The sequence below is a fragment of the Acartia tonsa genome, chromosome 3, assembly GCF_053477335.1.
Source record: "Acartia tonsa isolate MP-2025a chromosome 3, ASM5347733v1, whole genome shotgun sequence".
Taxonomy (NCBI): domain Eukaryota; kingdom Metazoa; phylum Arthropoda; class Copepoda; order Calanoida; family Acartiidae; genus Acartia; species Acartia tonsa.
The window spans coordinates 46,718,801-46,745,893 of NC_137262.1; the positions used below are offsets into that span (position 1 = coordinate 46,718,801).

The 27,093-nt window shown below is 34.6% G+C and overlaps 1 protein-coding gene across 3 annotated transcripts; it reads right to left on the reverse strand.

The window, feature by feature from the left end:
* Positions 1 to 403: 403 nt before the first annotated feature.
* LOC145314359 (methanethiol oxidase) lies at positions 404 to 18,936 on the reverse strand. Of its 3 annotated transcripts, XM_080154237.1 has the most exons (16): positions 18,830 to 18,936; positions 18,108 to 18,176; positions 17,083 to 17,137; positions 8,543 to 8,646; positions 7,828 to 7,909; positions 7,210 to 7,303; positions 6,601 to 6,709; positions 5,867 to 5,929; positions 5,307 to 5,385; positions 4,643 to 4,704; positions 4,352 to 4,481; positions 3,213 to 3,343; positions 2,481 to 2,568; positions 1,879 to 2,055; positions 1,324 to 1,413; positions 404 to 935 (listed from the first exon to the last, which is right to left on the reverse strand). In XM_080154237.1, the coding sequence occupies exons 1-16, from the start codon at positions 18,874 to 18,876 to the stop codon at positions 864 to 866; spliced, it is 1,452 nt and encodes a 483-aa protein (XP_080010363.1). In that variant the 5' UTR covers positions 18,877 to 18,936; the 3' UTR covers positions 404 to 863. The 3 variants fall into 3 exon arrangements, with proteins under 3 accessions (XP_080010363.1, XP_080010366.1, XP_080010364.1); XM_080154238.1 differs by lacking the exons at positions 404 to 935; positions 1,324 to 1,413 and adding an exon at positions 1,437 to 1,504; XM_080154240.1 differs by lacking the exons at positions 8,543 to 8,646; positions 17,083 to 17,137; positions 18,108 to 18,176; positions 18,830 to 18,936 and adding an exon at positions 8,242 to 8,288.
* Between the last annotated feature and the right edge of the window lie 8,157 nt (positions 18,937 to 27,093).

Here is a 27,093-nt window from a genome sequence, read left to right on the forward strand (position 1 = left end):
AGTTTTCCTAGAATTCGAAGAAAAAAATGGTTTGATAACTTTAAATAATACTAGCTGCTACGCCCCTAGAGGCCTCTAGGGAAACTTGGAGAGGGGGGGGTGGGGTATTTATTTAGACTACCCAATAATTAATTTTAGATTTTAAAAGAAAGTTTTTTTTCTTTTTTTTGGGGGGGGGGTCGACCACTTTTTTTTCTTGGGGTGATTACTCTTGGCAGGGTGCTGGTATCCTCCCCCAAAATAGTTACAAACCTTGCATGGACCTATGAGAAGCTACATTGTAAAGAAGAACCATATCAGTTTAGCGGTTAGCGAGATCCTTTGGTACTTTATTATAAAGATTCCAATTTTATCTCATAAGATTTTTTGCTTCAACTGTTTTGATTAAATCATAAAATAAAAATTATTTATAAGAGTATAATTTTATTATTTTTAATAATTACATATAACACACTTGGAACATATTTAGCAATGCTTATACAATATTTTAAATATTTTTTTACAAAATTATTTACAAAGGTAAAATCAGGTTCTCCATTTGATGGAGGCATATCAAAATGTTTATGGTTTATTGATAGATAAAATAATAAAAATGGATGGAAATTTATGATTAAAATAAAAGTTTATATTGATAGATTTATGTCTTTAAACAAACCAAGTAAATTCTGCTAAATCTTTCCATATAGACATTTGATTTAATTTGATTTTTAACAAAATATTGGTATAGTAGTTTTTTAAAATGAAACCCAACCTTCAATTTGTCCTATTGATATTTATTTTGGATAAAATTTGATGTTTAAAGTTTGGACAGATGAGCAGTATCAGCAAGATAGATGTCGCTGGTACAACCACCTCCAGGATAACTATAGTTTGGATAGATGAGCAGTATCAGCAAGATAGATGTCGCTGGTACAATCGCCTCCAGGATAACGCACCTTAAACAAATAATATTTAGTATTTTTATGCTAAAATATTGGACCAAATTTTGAACAATTTCTTAGGCTAGCCAAGAAATTTTTTTTCGATTAGAGCATTTCATTATTAGTTCTAAGTAATTACAGTTGACTGTTTTTAGTCAAGTCATAATGTGCTTGTAAGAAGAAAGACACACACATTTTTATGATTTTAATGATTCTAAAAAAAATATTAATTATGTGACCTACAACCTTTTAAAACTTATTATTATTCTCTAGTATAAATCGAAATGTTAGCGAAAAATCAATCCTTACTACTTTTAGCCCTGAAATTCTGCTATTAGTGCTTGTAAATACTTGTTTTGATGTAGATTAATTAACCCGCTATTATCCTCTCCCTAAATATTACCTCATGAGCAAGAACAGGTCCTCCAGGTTCATCTCCAAAGTCAACAAGGAAGTCATTATCCAATTGTAGTCCACCCTTCTCAGTATCAACCTATTATAAATATGATAAACAAGGTAAATCTATCTCCAAAGTCAACAAGGAAGTCATTATCCTACTGTAGTCCACCCTTCTCAGTATCAACCTTTTATAATAATAGATATAGGTTAATGAATTTATCATTACTTGGATCTTCTTACACCAGATTTTTATATTCTTTAATAAAATGCAACACGTAGGGGGCTTAAAACAATTCCCCTCTTCCACCTATTTATCCCATGACCTCCCCTTTTACTTGATGTACGAATTTACCAATAAATGACAAGGAAAATAGCAACCAAAAAAGACTACAATTTTTCTCCTATCATAATATCCACGTATATTTTTACATAAATTCAAAGGTAAGTAAAAAAAATTCTGAGATCATTGTTTTGGAGGTCCTAAGGCACATACATATGACAAAAGAAGTATTATTTTTGAATTAGTTGAAAAGGTAAAGGCTATGTTATAAATGTCTACCTTGACAATAAAGAGCATGGATCCCTTGTCAGCCATATCTGGGTAGAACTGTTTGTCCCAGGGAGAAAATAGGGAAGAGGTGACATACAGTCTGGTTCCGTCCAGGGAGAGCTGCAACATCTGGGGAGCTCCCCAGATACGCTTACCACCCTTGGCAAATCTTACTTGGGGCTGCACCTACAATCAAACAAGGTTAAGTTATAATTCATTAACAAATCTGGATGCTGTGAGTATTGGTGCAAAAAATATGACGTAACAAAAAAAATTAGCCAATGAGAGGCCGTTATTGACCAATGGTAAAATTTATAGTGGCCTCTCATTGGCTAATTTTTTTTGTTACGTCATATTTTTTGCACCAATACTCACAGCATCACAAATCTGCCTAGAACTAATTTGAAAACATCAATATAATTTTGAAAAAAAAATTTTTAAGGAAAATGATACATGGTATATGTAAGGAGAGTAAAAAGTTATATAATTGGTAAAAATTTAAGATGTTTAGAATTGTGCAACTTTTAATGGCAAATAAAATTGAACTAAACGAATAAAGTCTAATTTCTAAATCCCAATGACATAAAAACTAAACTAAGTAGAATACTTACAGAGAGCTCAGTGTCCTTAGTGACTTTAACAGGACCATCCTGCAAGATGGACCCTCCAAGGAAGATTTGACCAACCAGTTTGGGGTTCCTAAACGTTAAGATTATTCAACTGTATAAATTTTATGTTCGCTTTTATTGTTTGTTGTCTTTCTGTCTGTCTTCACGTTCGTATTTCTGTGTTTTTCTATATGTCTTTCTATCTATCTTTTTTATTGTATGTCTTAGTATGTGTCCGGATGTATGGCTGTCTAGCTGTCTGTATTTCTGTCTCTCTTTCTATGAGTCTATCTTTTTATCTGTCTTTCTCGTATTCATTCGAATCCGGTGGATAGGAACTGGTTCTCATCCATACGAAAAAACTATGTCTAGCATCGTATTATATCCAGCTTTCTACGAATATAGAAATGTACAAGCATAAGATTAAAACCATTTTTTTAGCCGGTGCCTTCGGCACCTCGGGGCTAAAAAAAACTAGTTTTAATCTCATAATTGTACTTTCTATATCCGCGGAAAGCCGTTTATAAAACGATGCGAGAAATAACTATTCTATCTGTTCTCTCTAGCTGGCTGTCTAACTGTCTACCTATTTTATTATCTACCTGGCATCAGTAATATCATATTGATTAAATATCTACATGGAGTCGGCAAGAAAGGTATAGGTATGAAACTATCAATCTATCTAACTAATACATCTCCTCGTCTATCTATCTATCTATCTATTTTATTATCTACCTGGTATCAGTAATATCATATTGTCTGATATCTCCATGTAGCCAGTTAGAGAAGTAGAGGTATTTATCATCCATGGAGATGATGATATCAGTCATGACTCCTGGCATTTCTGGTAGGATCCATCCATCAACCTTGATAGAATACAAATTTTTTTCTCATTATTCTGAATTTAAAAAAAACTTTTGTTTGGTTAAATACCTTATTTTTTAACCACTATTATTTAGTTTAGCTTTTCCAAAAGATGTTTGTAAATCGGATTTTAAAAATCATGTAATTTTATTTTATCTACTCTTTTAAATACGGGTTTTACTGCATTAATTCAGCTTGGTATTTTTAAAAATTAAAGATATACAACTATTTTAATTGACACTTTTCATGAAAGAAATTTGAAAATTTATTATCCACTGAATGGAATCATTCAAAATAAAAAAATAAAAAATATGAATATATATTTATTGGTTATATTTAGGAGAACATTGAAAAAAGACAATTATATGAAAAATAAAATAATACTAAAGGATGTATTTCAAAAAGTTAAATTATGTTTAATTTTTTCTTTAAATGTGGAAAAATGACTATTAATAAAAATTACTTAAACAAGGATGACAACATCCATAAAAGCGAAGCACTGAAACGGTAGGACAAACGGACATTAACATTTTTATAGTATCAGAACTGAATAACCAAAATATAAATGTATAAGAGTCGAACCAAAATTGTAAGTAAATTTGTTGAAAAACTGCTGGATACAGGACAATGTTTATGAACATACTTACATTTTTAGGACTTGATTATAGAGTTGCTTCGCTTATAACATTATACTTTGTTGTTCCAGGAATTAATATACCAAAAATCAGATCAATCGGATGATTAGATCACATGAAAATTTGTTGTTAAAAAAGTAAAAAATCGACATGTTTAAAACGGACGTACGGACATTCTGGTAATGATTATAGAGTTGCTACGCTTTTTAAATCGTACCTAATTACTAAAGGAATCACTATGCAAAGTTTGAAATCGATAGGACAATTCTAACATGCCTAAATTAACGAAAAAAGCTATCCGTTACGGACGGACCGACCCTAATTATAGAAAAGCTTCGCTTTTAAAAAACAAAAACAATCATAAGCAATGTATACCTTCTTATTGGGAATATCAATAACTTTCTCCGCGGCCCAATCACCCTTGTCAGTCTTGTAGAAGCGGAACACATTGGCGTATAGAGCACAACCTACAAAGCCCTCGGTAGCCTTAGGATCATGCAGGAACCTTAAACAATGCAAATAGTAATGTTTGGTCTGTTGGTTGGTAATGCTTTAATTTCTTGTAGGTCACATATAGGCAGGATATGTATGCATACTTAGCACACCCTACTAATTCTTAGCCTAGGGTGGGGAGGGGTAACACCCAAACAATCAATCAAATTGTACCTAATTTCAAGAGGCATAACACCCTCTGGGCCCAGATCAATCTTCTGGATAAGTTTTCTCGCCTAAAAACAAAAAAACGGTCATTTAACAATGCCGGTTCTTCAAAATCAATAAAAGTACACATAGGTTTTAAGCCAACCAATAAGATTTCGTAGTAATATAACTTTGGGTACCATTTTAATTTACAGTTCATTGTCCCCACCCTCCCTGTCATTTAAAGATTTGAAGACATATTTTAAACTTTTGATTAGATGTTGTTTTTGACTTCAGCGTGGCTTGTGTGATTTTTCATATATTTTAGATAAGTTACGTGATTTTTAGGAATAAAGAAAGAAAATAAGAACAAGATAACTTGTTTAAGGTTATTCAGAAAAAGTGTAAAAAGAAATGTGACTTAACAATGTATCTAAATTAAGGTGGCCTATTGGTTCTAAACTTTTTAACATTCCCACTATTTTATATACTTGAATAGGCAAAGCCCAAATTGTGTTAAAATTGTGTCAAAAATGATTCATGTGACGTAATAAAAATGAGGGATTATCCTTCTCTTTTTTAGGGGTTTTCTTTCCCACTTCTCCTCCCATCTCCCTAATTTTATTACGTCACATGGATAATTTTTGACACAATTTTAACACAATTTGGGCTTTGTCACTTGAATATTTACCTTCCAGTCATAAACATTGAGATGGGTACCATAATTACCCTCAGCTACATCCTTCAGATCCAACCCCTTGAAGAAACATCTAAAAATTAATAAGTGTATTAGATAATTAGATTTTCACTTTCTTTTCGTTTTCTTCAGCCCAAAAAATAGTTTAATAATCTAATAGAAAAAGAAGAAGGATGACAACTTTCATACAATCAATGCTGAATAAGTCAAATGGACAAATATTAATCAATATCAAGAAATCCAAACACAAGTATCGAATAATCTATCCAATTATTATATGAATATTATAGTATTTATAAAACGAACACTTTATTTTAAAACTTGATTATAGAGATGCTTCACTTATAATATAGTGCCTAATCGCCATAGAAATAATATTCCAAAAATCAGATTATATCAACGTAACAGTTGTAACGATTTCCAAAATGTTACAAGAATCATCATGTCAGGTTAAAAATCAAAAGCCTGTAGTTAAATGCTTAAATTTAGGATAAAAGCTTTCAGTTACAGACATATAACCCCTATTTATAGAAAATCTTCGCTTTTAATAATACCTTGGATGTCCCCACTCAGTGCTGATCATGACATTGTGGTAGGGCTGATACCAGTAATCATACCTAAAGTTAATTCATGGTTATTACAATTTGTAAAATTTCGAATTCTCAGAAGAAGGATGGGGTACTCGAAAGATGTACACTAGAGACAAGGTTTAGTAAGGTTTGAGTTTTCAAATAGTAATTAGTTTAACATTTTACACATTTAAAAAGGATTATTTCTTTCCGTGCGTTTAAAAGTCTATTTATCTAAAAGCAAAATACATACAGTAACAGATAAGACTAAAAAAGATGTCTTTAAAAGTACCATAATATAAAACTACTCGGAATTAGATTTTTTTAATGTCATGATCCTGGACAGTAGACATGATGCAAGCAAACCTTGTTGGTTCAACCATATACATAATTTTATGACATTAACAAAGAATTCAAAGTTAATATACTACTGAAATAAAACATTACTATCGGCTACGCCCCTAGTTTCTAGTGAAGTGATGGGCGGAAAAACAACCTAAAACAATCCCAAGACAAAAAACTAAAAGCTAAAATATCCTAAAACTATCCCAAAGCCTATGTGAAGCTTCCATAAAATAGAGAACTCAATCGGTTCAGTATTTATCGATATCTTAAGCTACAGACAAAAAAAAACTTGACTACTTTATTTAATAGGATAATAAAATATAATCGGCTTATTGAGGTTTATAATGGGGTCCAACAGTAAATGTTAAACCTACCCGAACGGTACTACGTCCTTATCAGAAGCGCAGTAAGTCCCCTTGGGTTTGAATGTTTGTCCATCCAACAGGATAAAGTTACCCTTACCATTCTTATCAGGGCCATCACCTTAAGTATATTAAATTTTAAGTTAGAATAGTTATTTCTCACATCGTATTTAAAAAGCTTTCCGCGGATATAAAATGTACAATTACACACCAGTATTTTAGCCCCGTGATGCCGATGGCATGGGCTAAAAAACTGGTTTTAATCTTATGATTGTACATTTTTATATTTGTCATAGAAAACTGGATATAATACGATGCTATACATGATTTTTCAGTATGACTGAAACCGCTTCTAATCCAGCGGATAATGAATCAGTTTCAAGGCCACACTTGTTATTAGATTTTTAAATTAGTCTGTTTTGATAAAATATTATTAAATAAAAAGAATTTTATAGCATATGTATTTCAAAAGAGTTTAAACATTCTTTATGATAAGTTTAGTTTATTTTTCTTAATTATGGTTGACAGTCAGTTAAACCCTAATCATAGAGTAGCTGCACAAATATAAAAGTTCTGTAAATTGTTTTAGTTAAAATCTTTTTTAACAAGTACACAACTTACCCAAGGTGGAGATCATAACATCCCCATCCGCCAGACAATGTGTAGTGTGGGGTGTACTCACTCCATACTGGTGAACCTCCCAGGGTTCAATCACCTAAATTAAAACATATAAAATAATCGCCCCTTAAGAGGCGTTGCCACGAAAGGAACTATACCTTAGAGGGACAAAGTGAATCAAAAATCAGCAAGTTACGTTATAAAAATGAGGGAGATGAGAGGAGAAGTAGGAAAGAAAACCCCTAAAAAAGAGAACGATAATCCCTCATTTTTAGGATGTCACATGGCTTATTTTTAAATCACATTGTCCCTAAACAAAGAAAAATTAAAAAGTGCATACAAAAATACGAAAAATTAATGTACAGCCCTAATGATGGTATACAAAATAACCCCTTTTAAAATTGAATAGTCTGGACAAACTAGTTTGGAAACATTAACAAAATCTAATTTAATAAAAGTACCCAAAGTTTTAAGGCAATGAATAAAATAACTTAGTTAAAAAACTTTGGGAACCAGTGTAACTAATAGTCAAATGTCCCCTCCCTCCCTGGATATATTGAATATTGAGAAAACCCGTATTAATTCTTCCACTTGCCAAAAGATAAAAGTAATATTGAGTACCTTGTCCAGTTTAGGATTTCTGGAGTCAGACTTGACATCAACAATGTAGATTCTGTCAGATCCAAGGGCAGGCACAATCAACCTAAAATAATATTCAAGTTAATAAATTGAAATTGATAAGTTAATTATATAAATATTTATAACAGGATCTACAAACACACCATTCTGTATGTTAAATGTATAATTTATACCTTTATGTATGTCTATCTATCTACACATCTGTCTACCTATCTATCTATGAATACCAACCTGCTTCTAGACCTATTAGGATTATCATAACAGGAACTGCAAGCATTCCAACCTGTTTGTTAAGTCTATAATTACTACCTGGAGATATATAATAATCTACCCATCTGTCTATCCATCTATTTATCTACCCTTATATTTATCTATCTTTCTATCTATATAACCAACCTGCTTCTAGATCTGTCAGGATTATCATAACAGGAACTGCAAGCATTCCATCCTGTGTGTTAAGTCTATAATTTCAACCTGTATGTCTGTCTATCTGGCCATCTATTTATCTATGTATAATGTATTTTTCTATCTATATAACCAACCTGCTTCTAGATCTGTCAGGATTATCATAACAGGAGCTGCAAGCATTCTATCCTGCATGTTAAGTCAAAAATTACTACCTGGATGTATGTCTATCTACCCATCTGTCTATCCATCTATCTATCTACCCATATATTTATCTATCTATATAACCAACCTGCTTCTAGATCTGTCAGGATTATCGTAACATGAACTGCAAGCATTCCATCCTGTATGATGAATTTCATCCCCAATGTAAGGAAAGTGAAGGCGAGAAATAACCTATAACATGAACGATTATCTATAATACAAAGTAGAATGATGTCTTTCCGTCCGTCCGTCTGTCCCTTAAGATCTCGGTAACCACTGAACCGATTGGATTCTACTCTTCAGGGAATATACCTACAGATCCTGTAGTGTTTATAGGCTATTTTCTTGGGTGGTGGGACACCCCCAACCCCCAAAAAACACTATTTTGTTTGGCAGGTACCTTTTTTTAAGTTGCCTCTTAGGGCAAAGCCCCTAGAGGCTAGGGGCGAATTCGCTAGTTTTCAATGAAAGTAATATTCTTTTGTTATATAGAATATAATTATACAACACGATTTCAGTCGCTTTGAATTACTGATCTTTTTTCTACGCCATAGTTTGTCAGACTGTTCGCAAAAATATCTTTCACACCACTTTACATGCATATCAGATAGTAATAAAGGGGGATGTGGAAAATAACCATTTGGGCAGGGGGGGGGGGTTTACTCGAGAACCCTTAGAGCTAGATGGAGCTAATTTTGGATATAAGCTTCTATGGGGCCAAAGTTACTTTTAAAATTATCGTGGACCCCCCACCCCCCCCCCCCAAATTTTTTTTTTTTTGGGGGGGGGGGCGGGTGAATTATACTATAGGATGTTTCTCATAAACGACTTGAGATAAATGGAGCAAACCTTGGGATACAAGTTTTGTAGGCCTATATTTGATTTTAGAATTATCGTTGACCACCCACCCACCCCAAAACCCCTAATTTGGGGGGGGGGGGGGGGGGCGGGTGAATTATACTATAGGGTGTTTCTCATAAACGACTTGAGATAAATGGAGCAAACCTTAGGATACAAGTTTTGTAGGCCTATATTTGATTTTAGAATTTTCGTTGACCACCCACCCACCCCAAAAACCCCTAATTTGGGGGGGGGGGGGGGGGGGCGGGTGAATTATACTATAGGGTGTTTCTCATAAACGACTTGAGATAAATGGAGCAAACCTTAGGATACAAGTTTTGTAGGCCTATATTTGATTTTAGAATTTTCGTTGACCACCCTACCACCCCAAAACCCCTAATTTGGGGGGGGGGGGCGGGTGAATTATACTATAGGGTGTTTCTCATAAACGACTTGAGATAAATGGAGCAAACCTTAGGATACAAGTTTTGTAGGCCTATATTTGATTTTATAATTATCGTTGACCACCCACTCACCCCCAAACCCCTAATTTTTTTTTGGGGGGGGGGGGCGGGTGGATTATACTATAGGGTGTTTCTCATAAACGACTTGCAGCAATTTTATTTTGGGTGCTACTCCCTTAGTTTTATAGATAATTGGATGAAATCTTTTGGGCTGGGTCACTAATTACCCCAACTATTGGTATCTTTAAAAAAACGGCTGCAAGACCGCCGCTCCCGCCGCCCGCCGCCATTTACCGCCGCCACCAAAAAAAAAATTTTATTGCATTTCTCGCTGAATTAGGCAATTTGGAATCATTTGAGACCATGTTATTTTTTTCTAAAATTTTTCGCCTTACAAGCAACCTTGCGGGGGATTTAGTCATTTTTTTCAAATTCTCGAAAAAAATAACATGGTCTCAAATGATTCCAAATTGCCTAATTCGGCGAGAAATGCAATAAAAATTTTTTTTTTATGGCGGCTGTAAACGGCTGCGGGCGGCGGGAGCGGCGGTCCCGCCGCCGTTTTTTTTAAAAAGATACCAATAGTTGGGGTAATTAGTGACCCAGCCCAAAAGATTTCATCCAATTATCTCTAAAACTAAGGGAGTAGCACCCAAAATAAAAGTCGAAACAAAATTGTAAGTAAAGGGGGGGGGGGGGAGGAATGTGGTGACTCGTCACACGACATACCAGCAATTTTATTTTGGGTGCTATGACCTTAGTTTTAGAGATAATTGGATGAAATCTTTTGGGCTGGGTCACTAATTACCCTAACTACTGGTATCTTTAAAAAAAAACGGCTGCGTGACCGCCGCTCCCGCCGCCCGCCGCCATTTACCGCCGCCACCAAAAAAAATTTTTTTATTGCATTTCTCGCCGAATTAGGCAAATTTGGAATCATTTGAGACCATGTTATTTTTTTCGAGAATTTGAAAAAAATTACTTAATCCCCCGCAGGGTTGCTTGTAAGGCAAAAAATTTTAGAAAAAAATAACATGGTCTCAAATGATTCCAAATTGTCTAATTCAGCGAGAAATGCAATTTTTCGCCTTACAAGCAACCCTGTGGGGGATTTAGTCATTTTTTTCAAATTCTCGAAAAAAATAACATGGTCTCAAATGATTCCAAATTGCCTAATTCAGCGAGAAATGCAATAAAATTTTTTTTTGTGGCGGCTGTAAACGGCGGCGGGCGGCGGGAGCGGCGGTCTTGCAGCCGTTTTTTTTTAAAGATACCATTAGTTTGGGTAATTTGTGACCCAGCCCAAAAGATTTCATCCAATTATCTCTAAAACTAAGGGAGTAGCACCCAAAATAAAAGTCGAAACAAAATTGTAAGTAAAGGGGGGGGGGGGGAAATGTGGTGACTCGTCACACGACATACCAGCAATTTTATTTTGGGTGCTACGACCTTAGTTTTAGAGATAATTGGATGAAATCTTTTGGGCTGGGTCACTAATTACCCCAACTACTGGTATCTTTAAAAAAAAACGGCTGCGAGACCGCCGCCCGCCGCCATTTACCGCCGCCACCAAAAAAAAATTTTTATTGCATTTCTCGCTGAATTAGGCAATTTGGAATCATTTGAGACCATGTTATTTTTTTCAAAAATTTTTCGCGGCTGTAAACGGCTGCGGGCGGCGGGAGTGGCGGTCCCGCCGCCGTTTTTTTTAAAAGATACCACTAGTTGGGGTAATTAGTGGCCCAGCCCAAAAGATTTCATCCAATTATCTCTAAAACTAAGGGAGTAGCACCCAAAATAAAAGTCGAAACAAAATTGTAAGTAAAGGGGGGGGGGGGGGAAATGTGGTGACTCGTCACACGACATACCAGCAATTTTATTTTGGGTGCTACGACCTTAGTTTTAGAGATAATTGGATGGAATCTTTTGGGCTGGGTCACTAATTACCCTAACTACTGGTATCTTAAAAAAAAAACGGCTGCGTAACCGCCGCTCCCGCCGCCCGCCGCCATTTACCGCCACCACCAAAAAAAAATTTTTAATTGGATTTCTCGCCGAATTAGGCAAATTTGGAATCATTTGAGACCATGTTATTTTTTTCGAGAATTTGAAAAAAATGACTTAATCCCCCGCAGGGTTGCTTGTAAGGCAAAAAATTTTAGAAAAAAATGACATGGTCTCAAATGATTCCAAATTGTCTAATTCAGCGAGAAATGCAATATTTCGCCTTACAAGCAACCCTGTGGGGGATTTAGTCATTTTTTTCAAATTCTCGAAAAAAATAACATGGTCTCAAATGATTCCAAATTGCCTAATTCGGCAAGAAATGCAATAAAAAATTTTTTTTTGTGGCGGCTGTAAATGGCGGCGGGCGGCGGGAGCAGCGGTCCCGCCGCCGTTTTTTTTAAAAGATACCAATAGTTGGGGTAATTAATGACCCAGCCCAAAAGATTTTATCCAATTATCTCTAAAACTAAGGGAGTAGCACCCAAGATAAAAGTCGAAACAAAATTGTAAGTAAAGGGGGGGGGGAAATGTGGTGACTCGTCACACGACATACCAGCAATTTTATTTTGGGTGCTACGACCTTAGTTTTAGAGATAATTGGATGAAATCTTTTGGGCTGGGTCACTTATTACCCCAACTACTGGTATCTTTAAAAAAAAACGGCTGCAAGACCGCCGCTCCCGCCGCCCGCCGCCATTTACCGCCGCCACCAAAAAATTTTTTTTTATTGCATTTCTCGCCGCATTAGGCAATTTGGAATCATTTGAGACCATGTTAATTTTTTCTAAAATTTTTCGCCTTACAAGCAACCCTGCGGGGGATTTAGTCATTTTTTTCAAATTCTCGAAAAAAATAACATGGTCTCAAATGATTCCAAATTGCCTAATTCGGCAAGAAATGCAATACAATTTTTTTTTTTTTTGTGGCGGCTGTAAACGGCTGCGGGCGGCGGGAGCGGCGGTCCTGCCGCCGTTTTTTTTAAAAGATTTCACTAGTTGGGATAATTAGTGACCCAGCCCAAAAGATTTCATCCAATTATCTCTAAAACTAAGGGAGTAGCACCCAAAATAAAAGTCGAAACAAAATTGTAAGTAAAGGGGGGGGGGGGGAATGTGGTGACTCGTCACACGACATACCAGCAATTTTATTTTGGGTGCTACGACCTTAGTTTTAGAGATAATTGGATGGAATCTTTTGGGCTGGGTCACTAATTACCCTAACTACTGGTATCTTTAAAAAAAAACGGCTGCGTAACCGCCGCTCCCGCCGCCCGCCGCCATTTACCGCCGCCACCAAAAAAAAATTTTTAATTGGATTTCTCGCCGAATTAGGCAAATTTGGAATCATTTGAGACCATGTTATTTTTTTCGAGAATTTGAAAAAAATGACTTAATCCCCCGCAGGGTTGCTTGTAAGGCAAAAAATTTTAGAAAAAAATGACATGGTCTCAAATGATTCCAAATTGTCTAATTCAGCGAGAAATGCAATTTTTCGCCTTACAAGCAACCCTGTGGGGGATTTAGTCATTTTTTTCAAATTCTCGAAAAAAATAACATGGTCTCAAATGATTCCAAATTGCCTAATTCGGCAAGAAATGCAATAAAAAATTTTTTTTTTGTGGCGGCTGTAAACGGCGGCGGGCGGCGGGAGCAGCGGTCCCGCCGCCGTTTTTTTTAAAAGATACCAATAGTTGGGGTAATTAATGACCCAGCCCAAAAGATTTTATCCAATTATCTCTAAAACTAAGGGAGTAGCACCCAAGATAAAAGTCGAAACAAAATTGTAAGTAAAGGGGGGGGGGAAATGTGGTGACTCGTCACACGACATACCAGCAATTTTATTTTGGGTGCTACGACCTTAGTTTTAGAGATAATTGGATGAAATCTTTTGGGCTGGGTCACTAATTACCCCAACTACTGGTATCTTTAAAAAAAAACGGCTGCAAGACCGCCGCTCCCGCAGCCCGCCGCCATTTACCGCCGCCACCAAAAAAATTTTTTTTATTGCATTTCTCGCCGCATTAGGCAATTTGGAATCATTTGAGACCATGTTAATTTTTTCTAAAATTTTTCGCCTTACAAGCAACCCTGCGGGGGATTTAGTCATTTTTTTCAAATTCTCGAAAAAAATAACATGGTCTCAAATGATTCCAAATTGCCTAATTCGGCAAGAAATGCAATAAAATTTTTTTTTTTTGTGGCGGCTGTAAACGGCTGCGGGCGGCGGGAGCGGCGGTCCCGCCGCCGTTTTTTTTAAAAGATACCACTAGTTGGGATAATTAGTGACCCAGCCCAAAAGATTTCATCCAATTATCTCTAAAACTAAGGGAGTAGCACCCAAAATAAAAGTCGAAACAAAATTGTAAGTAAAGGGGGGGGGGAAATGTGGTGACTCGTCACACGACATACCAGCAATTTTATTTTGGGTGCTACGACCTTAGTTTTAGAGATAATCGGATGAAATCTTTTGGGCTGGGTCACTAATTACCCCAACTACTGGTATCTTTAAAAAAAACGGCTGCGTGACCGCCGCTCCCGCCGCCCCCCTCCATTTACCGCCGCCACAAAAAAATTTTTTTTATTGCATTTCTCGCCGCATTAGGCAATTTGGAATCATTTGAGACCATGTTATTTTTTTCGAAAATTTTTTGCCTTACAAGCAACCCTGCGGGGGATTTAGTCATTTTTTTCAAATTCTTGAAAAAAATAACATGGTCTCAAATGATTCCTAATTGCCTAATTCGGCGAGAAATGCAATAAAAAAATTTTTTTTGTGGCGGCGGTAAATGGCGACGGGCGGCGGGAGCGGCGGTCCCGCCGCCGTTTTTTTTAAAGATACCAATAGTTGGGGTAATTAGTGACCCAGCCCAAAAGATTTCATCCAATTATCTCTAAAACTAAGGGAGTAGCACCCAAAATAAAATTGCTGGTATGTCATGTGACAAGTCACCACATTTCCCCCCCCCCCCTTTACTTACAATTTTGTTTCGACTTTTATTTTGGGTGCTACTCCCTTAGTTTTAGAGATAAATGGATGAAATCTTTTGGGCTGGGTCACTAATTACCCCAACTATTGGTATCTTTTAAAAAAAACGGCGGCGGGACCGCCGCTCCCGCCGCCCGCCGCCGTTTACAGCTGCCACCAAAAAAAATTTTTTTATTGCATTTCTCGCCGAATTAGGCAATTTGGAATCATTTTTAAAAGATACCAATAGTTGGGGTAATTAGTGACCCAGCCCAAAAGATTTCACCCAATTATCTCTAAAACTAAGGGAGTAGCACCCAAAATAAAAGTCGAAACAAAATTGTAAGTAAAGGGGGGGGGGGGGGAAATGTGGTGACTTGTCACACGACATACCAGCAATTTTATTTTGGGTGCTACGACCTTAGTTTTAGAGAAAATTGGATGAAATCTTTTGGGCTGGGTCACTAATTACCCCAACTACTGGTATCTTTAAAAAAAACTGCTGTGTGACCGCCGCTCCCGCCGCCCGCCGCCGTTTACAGCTGCCACAAAAAAATTTTTTTATTGCATTTCTCGCTGAATTAGGCAATTTGGAATCATTTGAGACCATGTTATTTTTTTCGAGAATTTGAAAAAAATGACTAAATCCTCCAGTGTTGCTTGTAAGGCGAAAAATTTTTGAAAAAAATAACATGGTCTCAAATGATTTCAAATTGCCTAATTCGGCGAGAAATGCAATAAAAAAAAATTTTTTTGGTGGCGGCGGTAAATGGCGGCGGGAGCGTCGGTCACGCAGCCGTTTATTTTAAAGATACCAGTAGTTGGGGTAATTAGTGACCCAGCCCGAAAGATTTCATCCAATTATCTCTAAAACTAAGGTCGTAGCACCCAAAATAAAATTGCTTGTATGTCATGTGACGAGTCACCACATTTCCCCCCCCCCCCCCCCACTTTACTTACAATTTTGTTTTGACTTTTATTTTGGGTGCTTCTCCCTTAGTTTTAGAGATAATTGGATGAAATCTTTTGGGCTGGGTCACTAATTACCCCAACTATTGGTATCTTTTAAAAAAAACGGCGGCGGGACCGCCGCTCCCGCTGCCCGCAGCCGTTTACAGCTGCCACAAAAAAAAAATTTATTGCATTTCTCGCCGAATTAGGCAATTTGGAATCATTTGAGACCATATTATTTTTTTCGAGAATTTGAAAAAAATGACTTAATCCCCCGCAGGGTTGCTTGTAAGGCGAAAAATTTTATAAAAAAATAACATGGTCTCAAATGATTCCAAATTGCCTAATTCAGCGAGAAATGCAATAAAAAAAATATTTTTGGTGGCGGCAGTAAATGGCGGCGGGCGACGGGAGCGGCGGTCTCGCAGCCGTTTTTTTAAAGATACCAATAGTTGGGGTAATTAGTGACCCAGCCCAAAAGATTTCATCCAATTATCTCTAAAACTAAGGGAGTAGCACCCAAAATAAAATTGCTGCAAGTCGTTTATGAGAAACACCCTATAGTATAATCCACCCGCCCCCCCCCCAAAAAAAAAAGATTAGGGGTTTGGGGATGAGTGGGTGGTCAACGATATTTATAAAATCAAATATAGGCCTACAAAACTTGTATCCTAAGGTTTGCTCCATTTATCTCAAGTCGTTTATGAGAAACACCCTATAGTATAATTCACCCGCCACCCCCCCCCCCCCCAAATTAGGGGTTTTTTGGGTGGGTGGGTGGTCAACAAAAATTCTAAAATCAAATATAGGCCTACAAAACTTGTATCCTAAGGTTTGCTCCATTTATCTCAAGTCGTTTATGAGAAACACCCTATAGTATAATCCACCTGCCCCCCCCCCCAAAAAAAAAAAAGATTAGGGGTTTGGGGATGAGTGGGTGGTCAACGATATTTATAAAATCAAATATAGGCCTACAAAACTTGTATCCCAAGGTTTGCTCCATTTATCTCAAGTCGTTTATGAGAAACATCCTATAGTATAATTCACCCGCCCCCCCCCCAAAAAAAAAAAATTTGGGGGGGGGGGGGTGGGGGGTCGACAATAATTTTAAAAGTAACTTTGGCCCCATAGAAGCTTATATCCAAAATTAGCTCCCTCTAGCTCTAAGGGTTCTCGAGTAAACCCCCCCCCCCCTGCCCAAATGGTTATTTTCCACATCCCCCTTGTATTTAATATTGCTCAGAAAGAAAAGAAGTTTATTGGTTGTTTATTTGTTATGTTATAACGTGTAAGATCGTGGGTTGTAGCTCATTAAACCACCAATTGTATTATTATCTAAAGTTGTCAAAAAAATAGCAACTTGTGGTTTACAACTGGATTCTATTTTTTGCATGTGACCCACCTGGGAGTAAGTTGAACTCTTTGGGTTCACGTCAATTGTCACAAGATAATCCGGTCTAAAAAAAATGATGCATTAAAAACTGGATTTAGGGATATACACACAAACAACAAAAATTTTGAGGGGGATAAAAATGCAAGTTTATCAGCATAAAAAGCTGGAATATTTTCCCTTATGCAAAACGCATCCATAAATAAGAAAATATAATTATGTTTTCTTATAATTTAAATGCTTGAGTAAGTATGTAAGTACGTCCCCCATACCGGCGACCGTTGCTTAACACGTAGCACATCCGCTCGTCGTCGGGAAGGTGTTAGGTTCGAATCTCGGTCCGACACCGCGTCATAACTAAAGACGTTAAAAATGGTTCCCACTGCTACTATGTCAGATGCGCGACGTAAATAGTTATAGTGGGGGAATGCCTTGGCCCAAAACAGGCGCAACTCGCTACTATGCACAGTTGGGACTTCTCAGACAAAGGTCGTGCATCTCAGAGAGTTGGTTGTCTGATGGGTGAATGGACGCTTTACACCGCAATCATAAGTATTGTATGTATGTTTCAAGGTGCGTGGAGAGAGGTCTAGTACCCGAAGCGACACCTAGCCCACTAGAGTCTTAACTTAACTTAAGTACGTCCCCCACACAGGTATACTAGCGGTTACTACCCTAGAAGCCGTTATGGGAATATAGGGGTTAGGATAAGGACCCCTAAATTTTAATTTTGTAGTTTTAAAAAGTAAAATTTAAATTTTTTTAGTAGGGATTTTTTTAAGGACGATTCATCTTTGGAGTTAGGTTGCACCCTCCCCTCATATAGTTACAAACCTTCCCAGGGCCTTCAAGAAGCTACATTGTAAAGAAGAACCATATCGGTTTGGTGATTAGCTAGATCATTCGACACAGACACAAAGAAAGACTTCCTGTTACTTTTTATTAGGATTAGAGTAAATAAAAGTGTTAAAAGCACATGATTTCTTTTCTATTAAATGTTTTAAAATAAGAATACAAATTTCCTGAGGAAAAATTACCTGGATTTGTCAGGAACAATGCAAGGGATGTATACAACTTCTTCTTGCTGCTTAGATACAAAGGCGTCCCTGAAAAGACAAACATATAAGTTTACCAAACACAATATAAGTCAAAGGGGTAGTTTCACGAAATGCATTTGAATTTAATTTAGTGAACCGCATATTTTATCCTGGTTAAATGGTTAAACTACATTTATATGGCATATATTTGAGAGAATTTCAATTTTCTACCACGTAGTTTTTAAAATATCAAGACTTGAAAATCGTCTTTTTAAATTGCATATATTACAAAAAGACAATTTTCAGGTCTTGATATTTTAAAAACTACGTGGTAGAAAATTGAAATTCTTTCAAATATATGCCATATAAATATAGTTTAACCATTTAACTAGGATAAAATATGCGATTCACTAAATTAAGTTAAAATGCATTTCGTAAAACTAACCCTTTGATTATGATTATGCATTAAACTTTTTCCTTATTCCTATGAATACAATTATATGATTACTTTTTTTTATGACTTTTCTCATCTGTATTTACCCAAATAATTATTATATCTCTTTATTTTATAGTGTGCTTGTAAAAATTCTATATGAAATCTAAATAATATTTCAAGCCTTGCAGTTACAATTTGTACATATAAAGTACTAAAGTATTAGTATTTTTTACTCTGCTATTTATCAATATGCATAGCAACTCGATAATAAATTTCATTCATTCACCTGGGAGTAGCAAAACCTGGACCGCACCCGCTGCAAGAACGAGCCATTTTTATGCCTGAAAAAACTTAAAAGTTGATAAGAAAAATCAAAAAGTACAAGTTTTAATGTTCGGTTAAAATATACCTATCTCCTAAGAAAGATAGTTACTAATGTATAGTTTACCTTCTAACAATGGATATCAAATATATATGTGAATATTATAATAGGGCTGGAAATCTAGTCAATTTTGTTGCTTTTACCCCCTGTCATTTCATGGTCATTTAGTCCATCCAGTAGGAGTGGAGGGGGGAACGTTATTTTAGGCCGCTCCAAGTTTCACTTTATTAGAGAATATGATAATCTGGTGTAAGATCCAAGTAATAATAAATCAATTCCTCTAACTAAAAAATCACTCAAAATCAAACATTTAAGACTTTAATCAATCACTATCAGTTACTAACAAAATAGATATGTATTAAAAATTGTAAACACACATGAAAACTGTATGAAAATTGCTTAAATTTGCAACATATTGCAATCAATATGAACTCACTTTCACATAAATATTACAGTTAGGGAGTTGAATCCATTTTTATAGAAGCAGAAATATAATCTATGTTTATGGTTTGGACCCTCTAAAACTGTAATCTACCCTTCCACTTTCCCCTCTCTTGGTGAAGATATCTTCAACGCCGATACGATTTTTGAAATATAAGATTCCATTTTTGTCTCTCTTGTTAAAGATATCTTCGCCAAGAGAGGCAAAAGTGGAATCTTAAATTTCAAAAATCGTATCGGCGTTGAAGATATCTTCACCAAGAGAGGGGGAAGTGGAATCTTACATTTCAAAAATCGTATCGGCGTTGAAGATATCTTCACCAAGAGAAGGGAAAGTAGAATCTTACATTTCAAAAATCGTATCGGCGTTGAAGATATCTTCACCAAGAGAGGGGAAAGTGGAAAGGTAGATTACAGTTTTAGAGGGTCCAAACCATAATCATAGATTATATTTCTGCTTCTATAAAAATGGATTCAACTCCCTAACTGTATTAAACTGGAATTATTAACACCATCTCCAAATAGCAAACTATGATAACTGAAAGAAAAATCTAAATAAAATGTATATACTCCCCCTTTATCTTGAACCCTCCCCCTATTAATAAAACCCCTTTCTTTATTAGAATACCTAACAATTTATTGTCAGTGGCGCAACTTCTCTATGATTACTGTATAAGGAACGTCATTGCGTCAAAGTATCAAATTTGTTTTTCTCTGTTATTACTTAATATCACCGAATTGTCGTTACAAACGAACATTAGGGCAGTTTTAACCAACAACGGATTTAATTCTTGTAAACTTTTCGTGATTTTAATCAATTTAGTTTGGCTTTCGCTTGTTGAACATACAGTATCTTTGAGGTGGAGTCTAAAAGGGTCCTGAATGTCCTGCTTGTACTGTCAGATATCTTAAATTTTTACATGTTCCTTTTTTGACAACTTTTTATACAGTTTTGTACTATGAGAGGTGTAGTTAGAAATTATAGTTGGGTGGGGAACACGAATATAATAGTGTGTTAACACTTTATAGACGAAATGGGCAAACTTCCTATTAAAAAATTAATGAGCTATTTTTTTAAAGAAAATTTAATAATAATGGGAATAAGATATTAAAGAATATCGCATTAATATTGAAAGAGGGCAATGAATAGAAAAAATAATATTATTATGAATTTTGTGAGGCGAAGCTTTTCTAAAATTATGGTTACTTTGTCCGCCCTCAGATCATTAATTTAGGCATGCTAGAATTACCCTATGAATTTTAAAATTTGTATCATCATTCTTAATCTTAATGCATTATTTATAGGTCGTAGCAACTCTAAAATACTCTATATAATCATTAACAAATGTCTGTATGTCACTTTCAAACATGATTTTTTTAAACGTTGATTTTTAGGACGTTTAGGAACAATGTAATAATTAATGCAAATTGATAATCAAGTATAAGAATGTTGACAAGAAGTTTCAGCCTTTTATCTTTTATAGGAGCCGAGAAAATCACGTTTCCCCCAAACTAAGACATACGGACAGATGGACATTTCAAATTATTGAGTAGCTTCGCTACTAAAATGTTATTTCTCAATTAACAAGGATGACAACATCCATTATTAGCGAAGCACAGATGTATCCTATTGTATAAAGTAGAAAGCTTTTTTTGTCTGTAGCTTCTTATTAGTCCAGGAAAGGTTTTAACTATTTTAACAATTTAAAACAATAACTCTTATAAAGTTTCAGAAGCAGAACATTAATTTCTAAGTCTAAACAAAATTATACATATATGTGTTGCAAAAAATATAGGATACAATAAAAGGACATACTTTCATTTTTAAGATTTAATTGTAGAGTTGCCTTGCTTATATTACTTTACCTTTTTGTCCTAAAAATCATTATTCCAAAAATCAGATGAATAGGAGAAGCATATTATACAACAACATGTTGTCAAAATGGTACACTTTCTAAATTGTACCTAACTGTCATGGGAATCATCATATAAAGTTTGAAATCGATAGGATAATTCTAACATATCTTTTTTAATAATATACAACACAAAAAATGTTTTTAGTGCACTTACGGACTTTCTGTTAATGATTAAGGAGAAGCTACGCTTTCTAATTTATACATAACTGTTATAGGAATCATCATGCAAAGTTTGTTATCGATGGAACAATTCTAACATGCCGAAATTAACGAAAAGAGTTAACCATTACGGACGGACCGACCATAATTTTACAACACTCCCTCTTATTTGACAAAAATCTATAAAAGGCCGGGTAGTTTTTTGTTTGATTTTAAAAGCGAAGCTTTACTATAATTAGGGTCTGTATGTCCGTCATTACGTCCATAACGGTTAGCTCTTTTTGTTAATTTAGACATGTTAGAATTGTCCTATCGATTTCAAACTTTGCATGATAATTCCTATAACAGATAAGTAAAGATTTATGAAGCGTAGCAACTCTATAATCCTTACTAGAAAGTCCGCACGTCCAACCTTTTTAACAGCATTTTTATATCTTATAATTATCCTATATATCTGATTTTTTTAATACCGTTTCTATTACATCAAGGTATAATGTTATAAGCGAAGCATCTCCAAAATCAAGTCCTAAAAATGTATGTCCTTAAACAGTGTCCTGTATTTTAGCAGTTTTGCCTACAATTTTGTCTGACACTCAAGGGTTAATGTTCGTTTGTCCTACCGTTTCAGAGCTTCTCTTTTATGGATGTTGTCATAATTGTTTTACTGTAGGTCAGGCATTATGTTATAATACAAAGAATTTCAATCATCAAGCTTATAATATAACTTCTAATCCTATGACCTAATTGGACAACAATTAATTTAGGTTAGGTTAGATTTAGTCATATTAGAATAGGTTTTTAAAGAGGTACTAGCTAGGAGCACAGACTTAAATTAAAATATATCTATTTTTCTCGATGTGTCAACAATATTCCCAGTGTTAAAGAGTTCGCTTGTCAGGCAGTCTAATTTAATAAGCTTCACATTTTTAGCAGCGAAGCTACTTTATAATTCACTTTGTCTGTCCGTCCGTCTGTCCGCCTGTCCGTCCGTCCATCCGTCAGTCCGTCCAGCCGCCCGTCCGTCCGTCCGTAAAAGATAGAATTCTGAAATTGTTTGACAACATTCCAATCACTAAGGAGCACAATTAACTATAAAACATCAATGGGGGTCAGACGGCTTTTTAACAGGTTTTAGACTATTTTTTAATATTCCACAATTTCCCCATATATTTGGTGTTTATGGTCCGATTTTCAAATTTTTTTTAGTTAAAGATATCAAAATTAAATTTTCCGTCGTTTGGAGAAAACAACAATGACGGGCAGACTGCCTTTTTTGCAGGTTTTTGGCTATTTTTATATTTTTTACATTTTCCCCCATATCTTTGGTGTTTTTAGTCTAATTTTCAAAAATTTTTCAGTTAAAGATATCAAAATTAAATTTCCCGTCGTTTGAAGAAAACAACCATGACGGTAAATCCCATCCACGAATTTTTCTGCTTCGCTACTTATGGATGTTGTCATCCTTGTTAAATATTATTCCTTGTTATAATCGAAGCTTTTCTACAATTAAGATTGCTCCGTCTGTCCATTATTGTCCTCTCTATTTCAAACTATGCATGTAGAACAGTGGGAACAGGAGAAAAGGTGTTTTAATTGAAATGAAAAAACAATCAAAACATTTTTAAGTATTAATTTATTACCTATTCTTTTTCAATTAAACTGTAGGTAATTTTGATGAAATAAAATCTTAATCTAGAAAAGCTTAAATTAAAAGAATTTTTTTTTAAATTTTCCCAACAAGAAATAACGTCAATTTTTCACAAATAAAGAGATGAAAAAAAGGAAACATATGATAAAAAACTTTATAAGTGACAAAATTATTTGTTTATTACGATACTGAATTCCGGTTAACTATTATTATGCAATCAAATTTTTTATTAAAAATATTAATATGTACTTTATTACCTTTTCATGGAAACAAAGACGAGAATGGGGGCTCTACTTATAGTCAAACAAAAAGGGGGAAATGAACCCACCATCTAATTTATTATTTAATATATACATTACTTACAATTTTATGATAAGAAAAGGTAAAATAGATAATTTTGAAAGCGAAGCCTTTCTATAATTGGGATCAGTCCCTCATTACGTCTGTATGTCAATTTGTACGTTTATACTTCTGTACGTTACAAGCAGCTCTTATTGTTATTCTAGACTTGTTAAAATTTCCTTCATTTTATTTTTTCAATATCTAAGCGATTTTTGTTTTTGTAGATAAAATCTTTAATAGGTTTTTTTGGCTATTTTTACATTTTACACATTTCCCGATTGTATCTTTTGTGTTTTTGGTCTGATTTTCAAAACTTCAGTACATAAGGGTATTAAAATTCAATTTTCCATCATTTGTAAGGTATCTGTAGATGAAAGGGCAAGTAACTTTTTCTTATATCACATATTTCTTCATTTCTTAGGCGTTTTGGTTGGATTTTCAAAATTTTTATTGATAATAACAACCCAAAATGTTCTTATCATCCTTAACCCTTAAAAGTAAGGCCCCTTGCTGCCCCCCGCCTTATTATCTAAGCTCCTATTAGAGCTAGAAAGCTAAAAAAAAATTGTGCATGTCCCCTGTTTAATAATGAATTTCCAACTAAAAGTGAGTCAAAGTCAATTTTAACTTCCTTCACCCTTTTATTTAACAACCTTTGTTTTTATGTCCTTTTTTACTAAACAATTTTAAAAGGCTGTCATTTTCTTATTTTTGAAGCTAGAAAAATATTTTTTTTCAGAAAATGTTTATCTTTATGTAAGTTTTGTATTAGAAATCTCAAAACATAAATTTTGGCGGGCACAGCTGTACTTGGCAGCTGCCAGCTGCTGCAGTCAACAGGAAAACTACGGCAGATCTTTATGAAATTTTATTATGTTATTGAAGACCCCCACCTCCGCTTTTTCTGTGTGTAAAAGATTGAAAGCCATAAATAAGTGACTTATTACATATGGGTATAACATATAACAGAAACTTAAACAAAGAATTTACCTTACAAAGATACTAAATATCCTCTTTTAGTAAATCCTTATATGAATTATAAATTTAATTAAGATAAACATTTTCTTCAAAATTTGCTTTTCTACCTTTAAAAATAAAAAAAATACTTTGACTGACTTATAGTCTGAAATTCATTATCAAACAGTGGACTTGCATAAATTTTTTTAGGACTCTAGCTCTGAAAGGAGCTGAAATAAAAGCAAGGTGTGTGTGAAAGATAAAGAGCCCAAATTGCGTGACTTTTTAAGTATGGGTAATGGGTATGACACATAACTGAGAGTTGAAACTTTTTGAATAACTCCATCCTGGCGGGCACAAAATGCCTTGAAGGGTCATCCAGGTAAAGAGCAAATATATTTTGTGACCCAAACAAAGCATTTTATCTTACCAAAATACTAAAATATCCTCTAGTAGTACATGATGAAATACAGGTGTTCAAGTCAATTTCAGGTTCCAGGTATGACCATGCTGGTCCTGATCCTCCAGGTCTCCAGAAATCTTTAAAACACTCCTGTGACCGCAATTTTTGACTTAGAGACTTTAAATTTTAAACTTAAGCTTTTCTTACATGTATACATATTGTATTAAAATTTCATAAAGATCCTCCGACATTTTCTGCTGACTGTTGCGGCTTGCTAAAAATTATCCTCCTCCAAAAATAACCATTAAGGGTTAAATAATTAAGTTTATAGATTAAGTACACATGTACATGGTAAAAAACAATGTAATAAGCAAAGTATAAACTATTTTAAGGTTGTTGCTACGCTTTCAAAGTTGTACCTGTTAAAGTAATCATAATGCAAAGTTTTAAATCGATAGGCCAATTTTAACATGAATATTAATTTTTAATAAGCAATCCGTCAAGTAAGAATGTACAGAGACCTACTGCTGGGCGTACATGCTCTAATCATAAAGACAATACGCTTTTATAGAATCATAATATAATCATTAAATCATAAAAAATGTTGTCAAGAAGAAAAAATTTGTATTTTATAATGAACGTCTGGAATTTCTGGTTGTTATGCTTTTTATATCGTACAGGCACCCTACTACTAAGTTGGAAATCAAAAAGACGATTCTAAAATTCCTAATGACAATAAGAGCTATCCGTTATTGGCAGATCAACCAACGGACTATTTATAAGCTTTCATTATTCACACAAGTATCATAAAAATGTTATTAATGATACCAACAGACAGGCGGACCAACATTAACTATACAAACGCTACACTTTTAATGATTATAGTAAAGCTTTCTTTAAAAAAAGGTGATTAATTTAATTCATTGAAAATGTCGCACATTACTAAGTTTGCGTTTTTTGAGATAGACCAAATTACATTCAGGACCCTTTTAGACTCCACCTATTTTTGACATAGGGGCCACTGTTACTTTTTCAATAGTATGTTAAGCCAAACAGACAGATACCCAGTAGACCAAGAATATATGTCAGTTTAGTCAGTATATGATGTCAGGGATCTAAAGGAATAAGATAATGGTTCATAAATTGATTTACATCACAAGTGATGATACACAAAATTACCCCTTCTGTATATTATGATTAGTGGTTGAATCGTTTAAACACTCAACTTAATAAATAACCAATCAAAATTCACTAAAGTCCCCAAAGTTGTTAATCCGACGAATAAGAAAACATTATAGTAAAACTCTGGGGACTAGTGTAATAAATAGCCAATTGTTCCCCCTCTCTCTCTAAATACAAGGGCAATTTATTTCTAAAATACTGCTACTAGAAGTTTAATTTATACTTTGTGTTATTGTAAATGTACCCTTTTAAAAACTTAAGAAGTATTTCCCATTAGTACAAAATCAGACCATGAATTAGCCCCCCATCAAAAGTTTATCTTCTTATCACAAATTGTTTATACAAGACATTTGATAAAAAAAGTCAAAAATAGTTTGGAAATAACACATACATCATTTCACCCCCCAAAAAATTGTATGTTAGATCTTTTTCTTTCCCACAGGGATCTTAAGGGATAAGACAATGGCCGATAAATTGTTGTACATCTCTAATGATGACACACAAAATTACCCCTTCTGTAAATTATGATTAGTGTTTTAAACGTTTGGACACTCTACTTAATAAACCAATCAGATAATCAAAATCCAATACAGCCTCCTAAAGTCCTTAAATCAACAAATAAGAAACCGTAAATACAAAACTCTTGGGACTTGTGTAATAAACAAACAAGTGTACCATCCCTAATTCTCCTATTTTCACAAACAGAATGAATATAAATTATTTGTGTTAGATTAAATTATCGTTGCAAAAGTTTGTATACCATTTCAAAAGTGTTAAGCCAACGAATGAGAGTATGTGTGAGTAAAACTTCAAGGACTAATATAATATTCATTCAAATGTCCCTTTCATTCCTTAATTACTTTTGCAGGCAAATTAAACCGGCTAAAAAATAATTATTTGTTGTCTTTTAAATAACCAAAAAAAAAACAAATAAATTAAATGACAATCACTTTTAAACATATTCAATAGAGAATGACTTTATTATTGTAGGAAATACTAAAGAATACTGAATATTGAAGGGGCCCTATTCAAAATTGGTTGCGTTTCATATCTCTATACAAGTATATATGCAGAGGAAGGAATAAGTTTTAAGAAAAAGATTAGAAATTGTCAAGGGAAA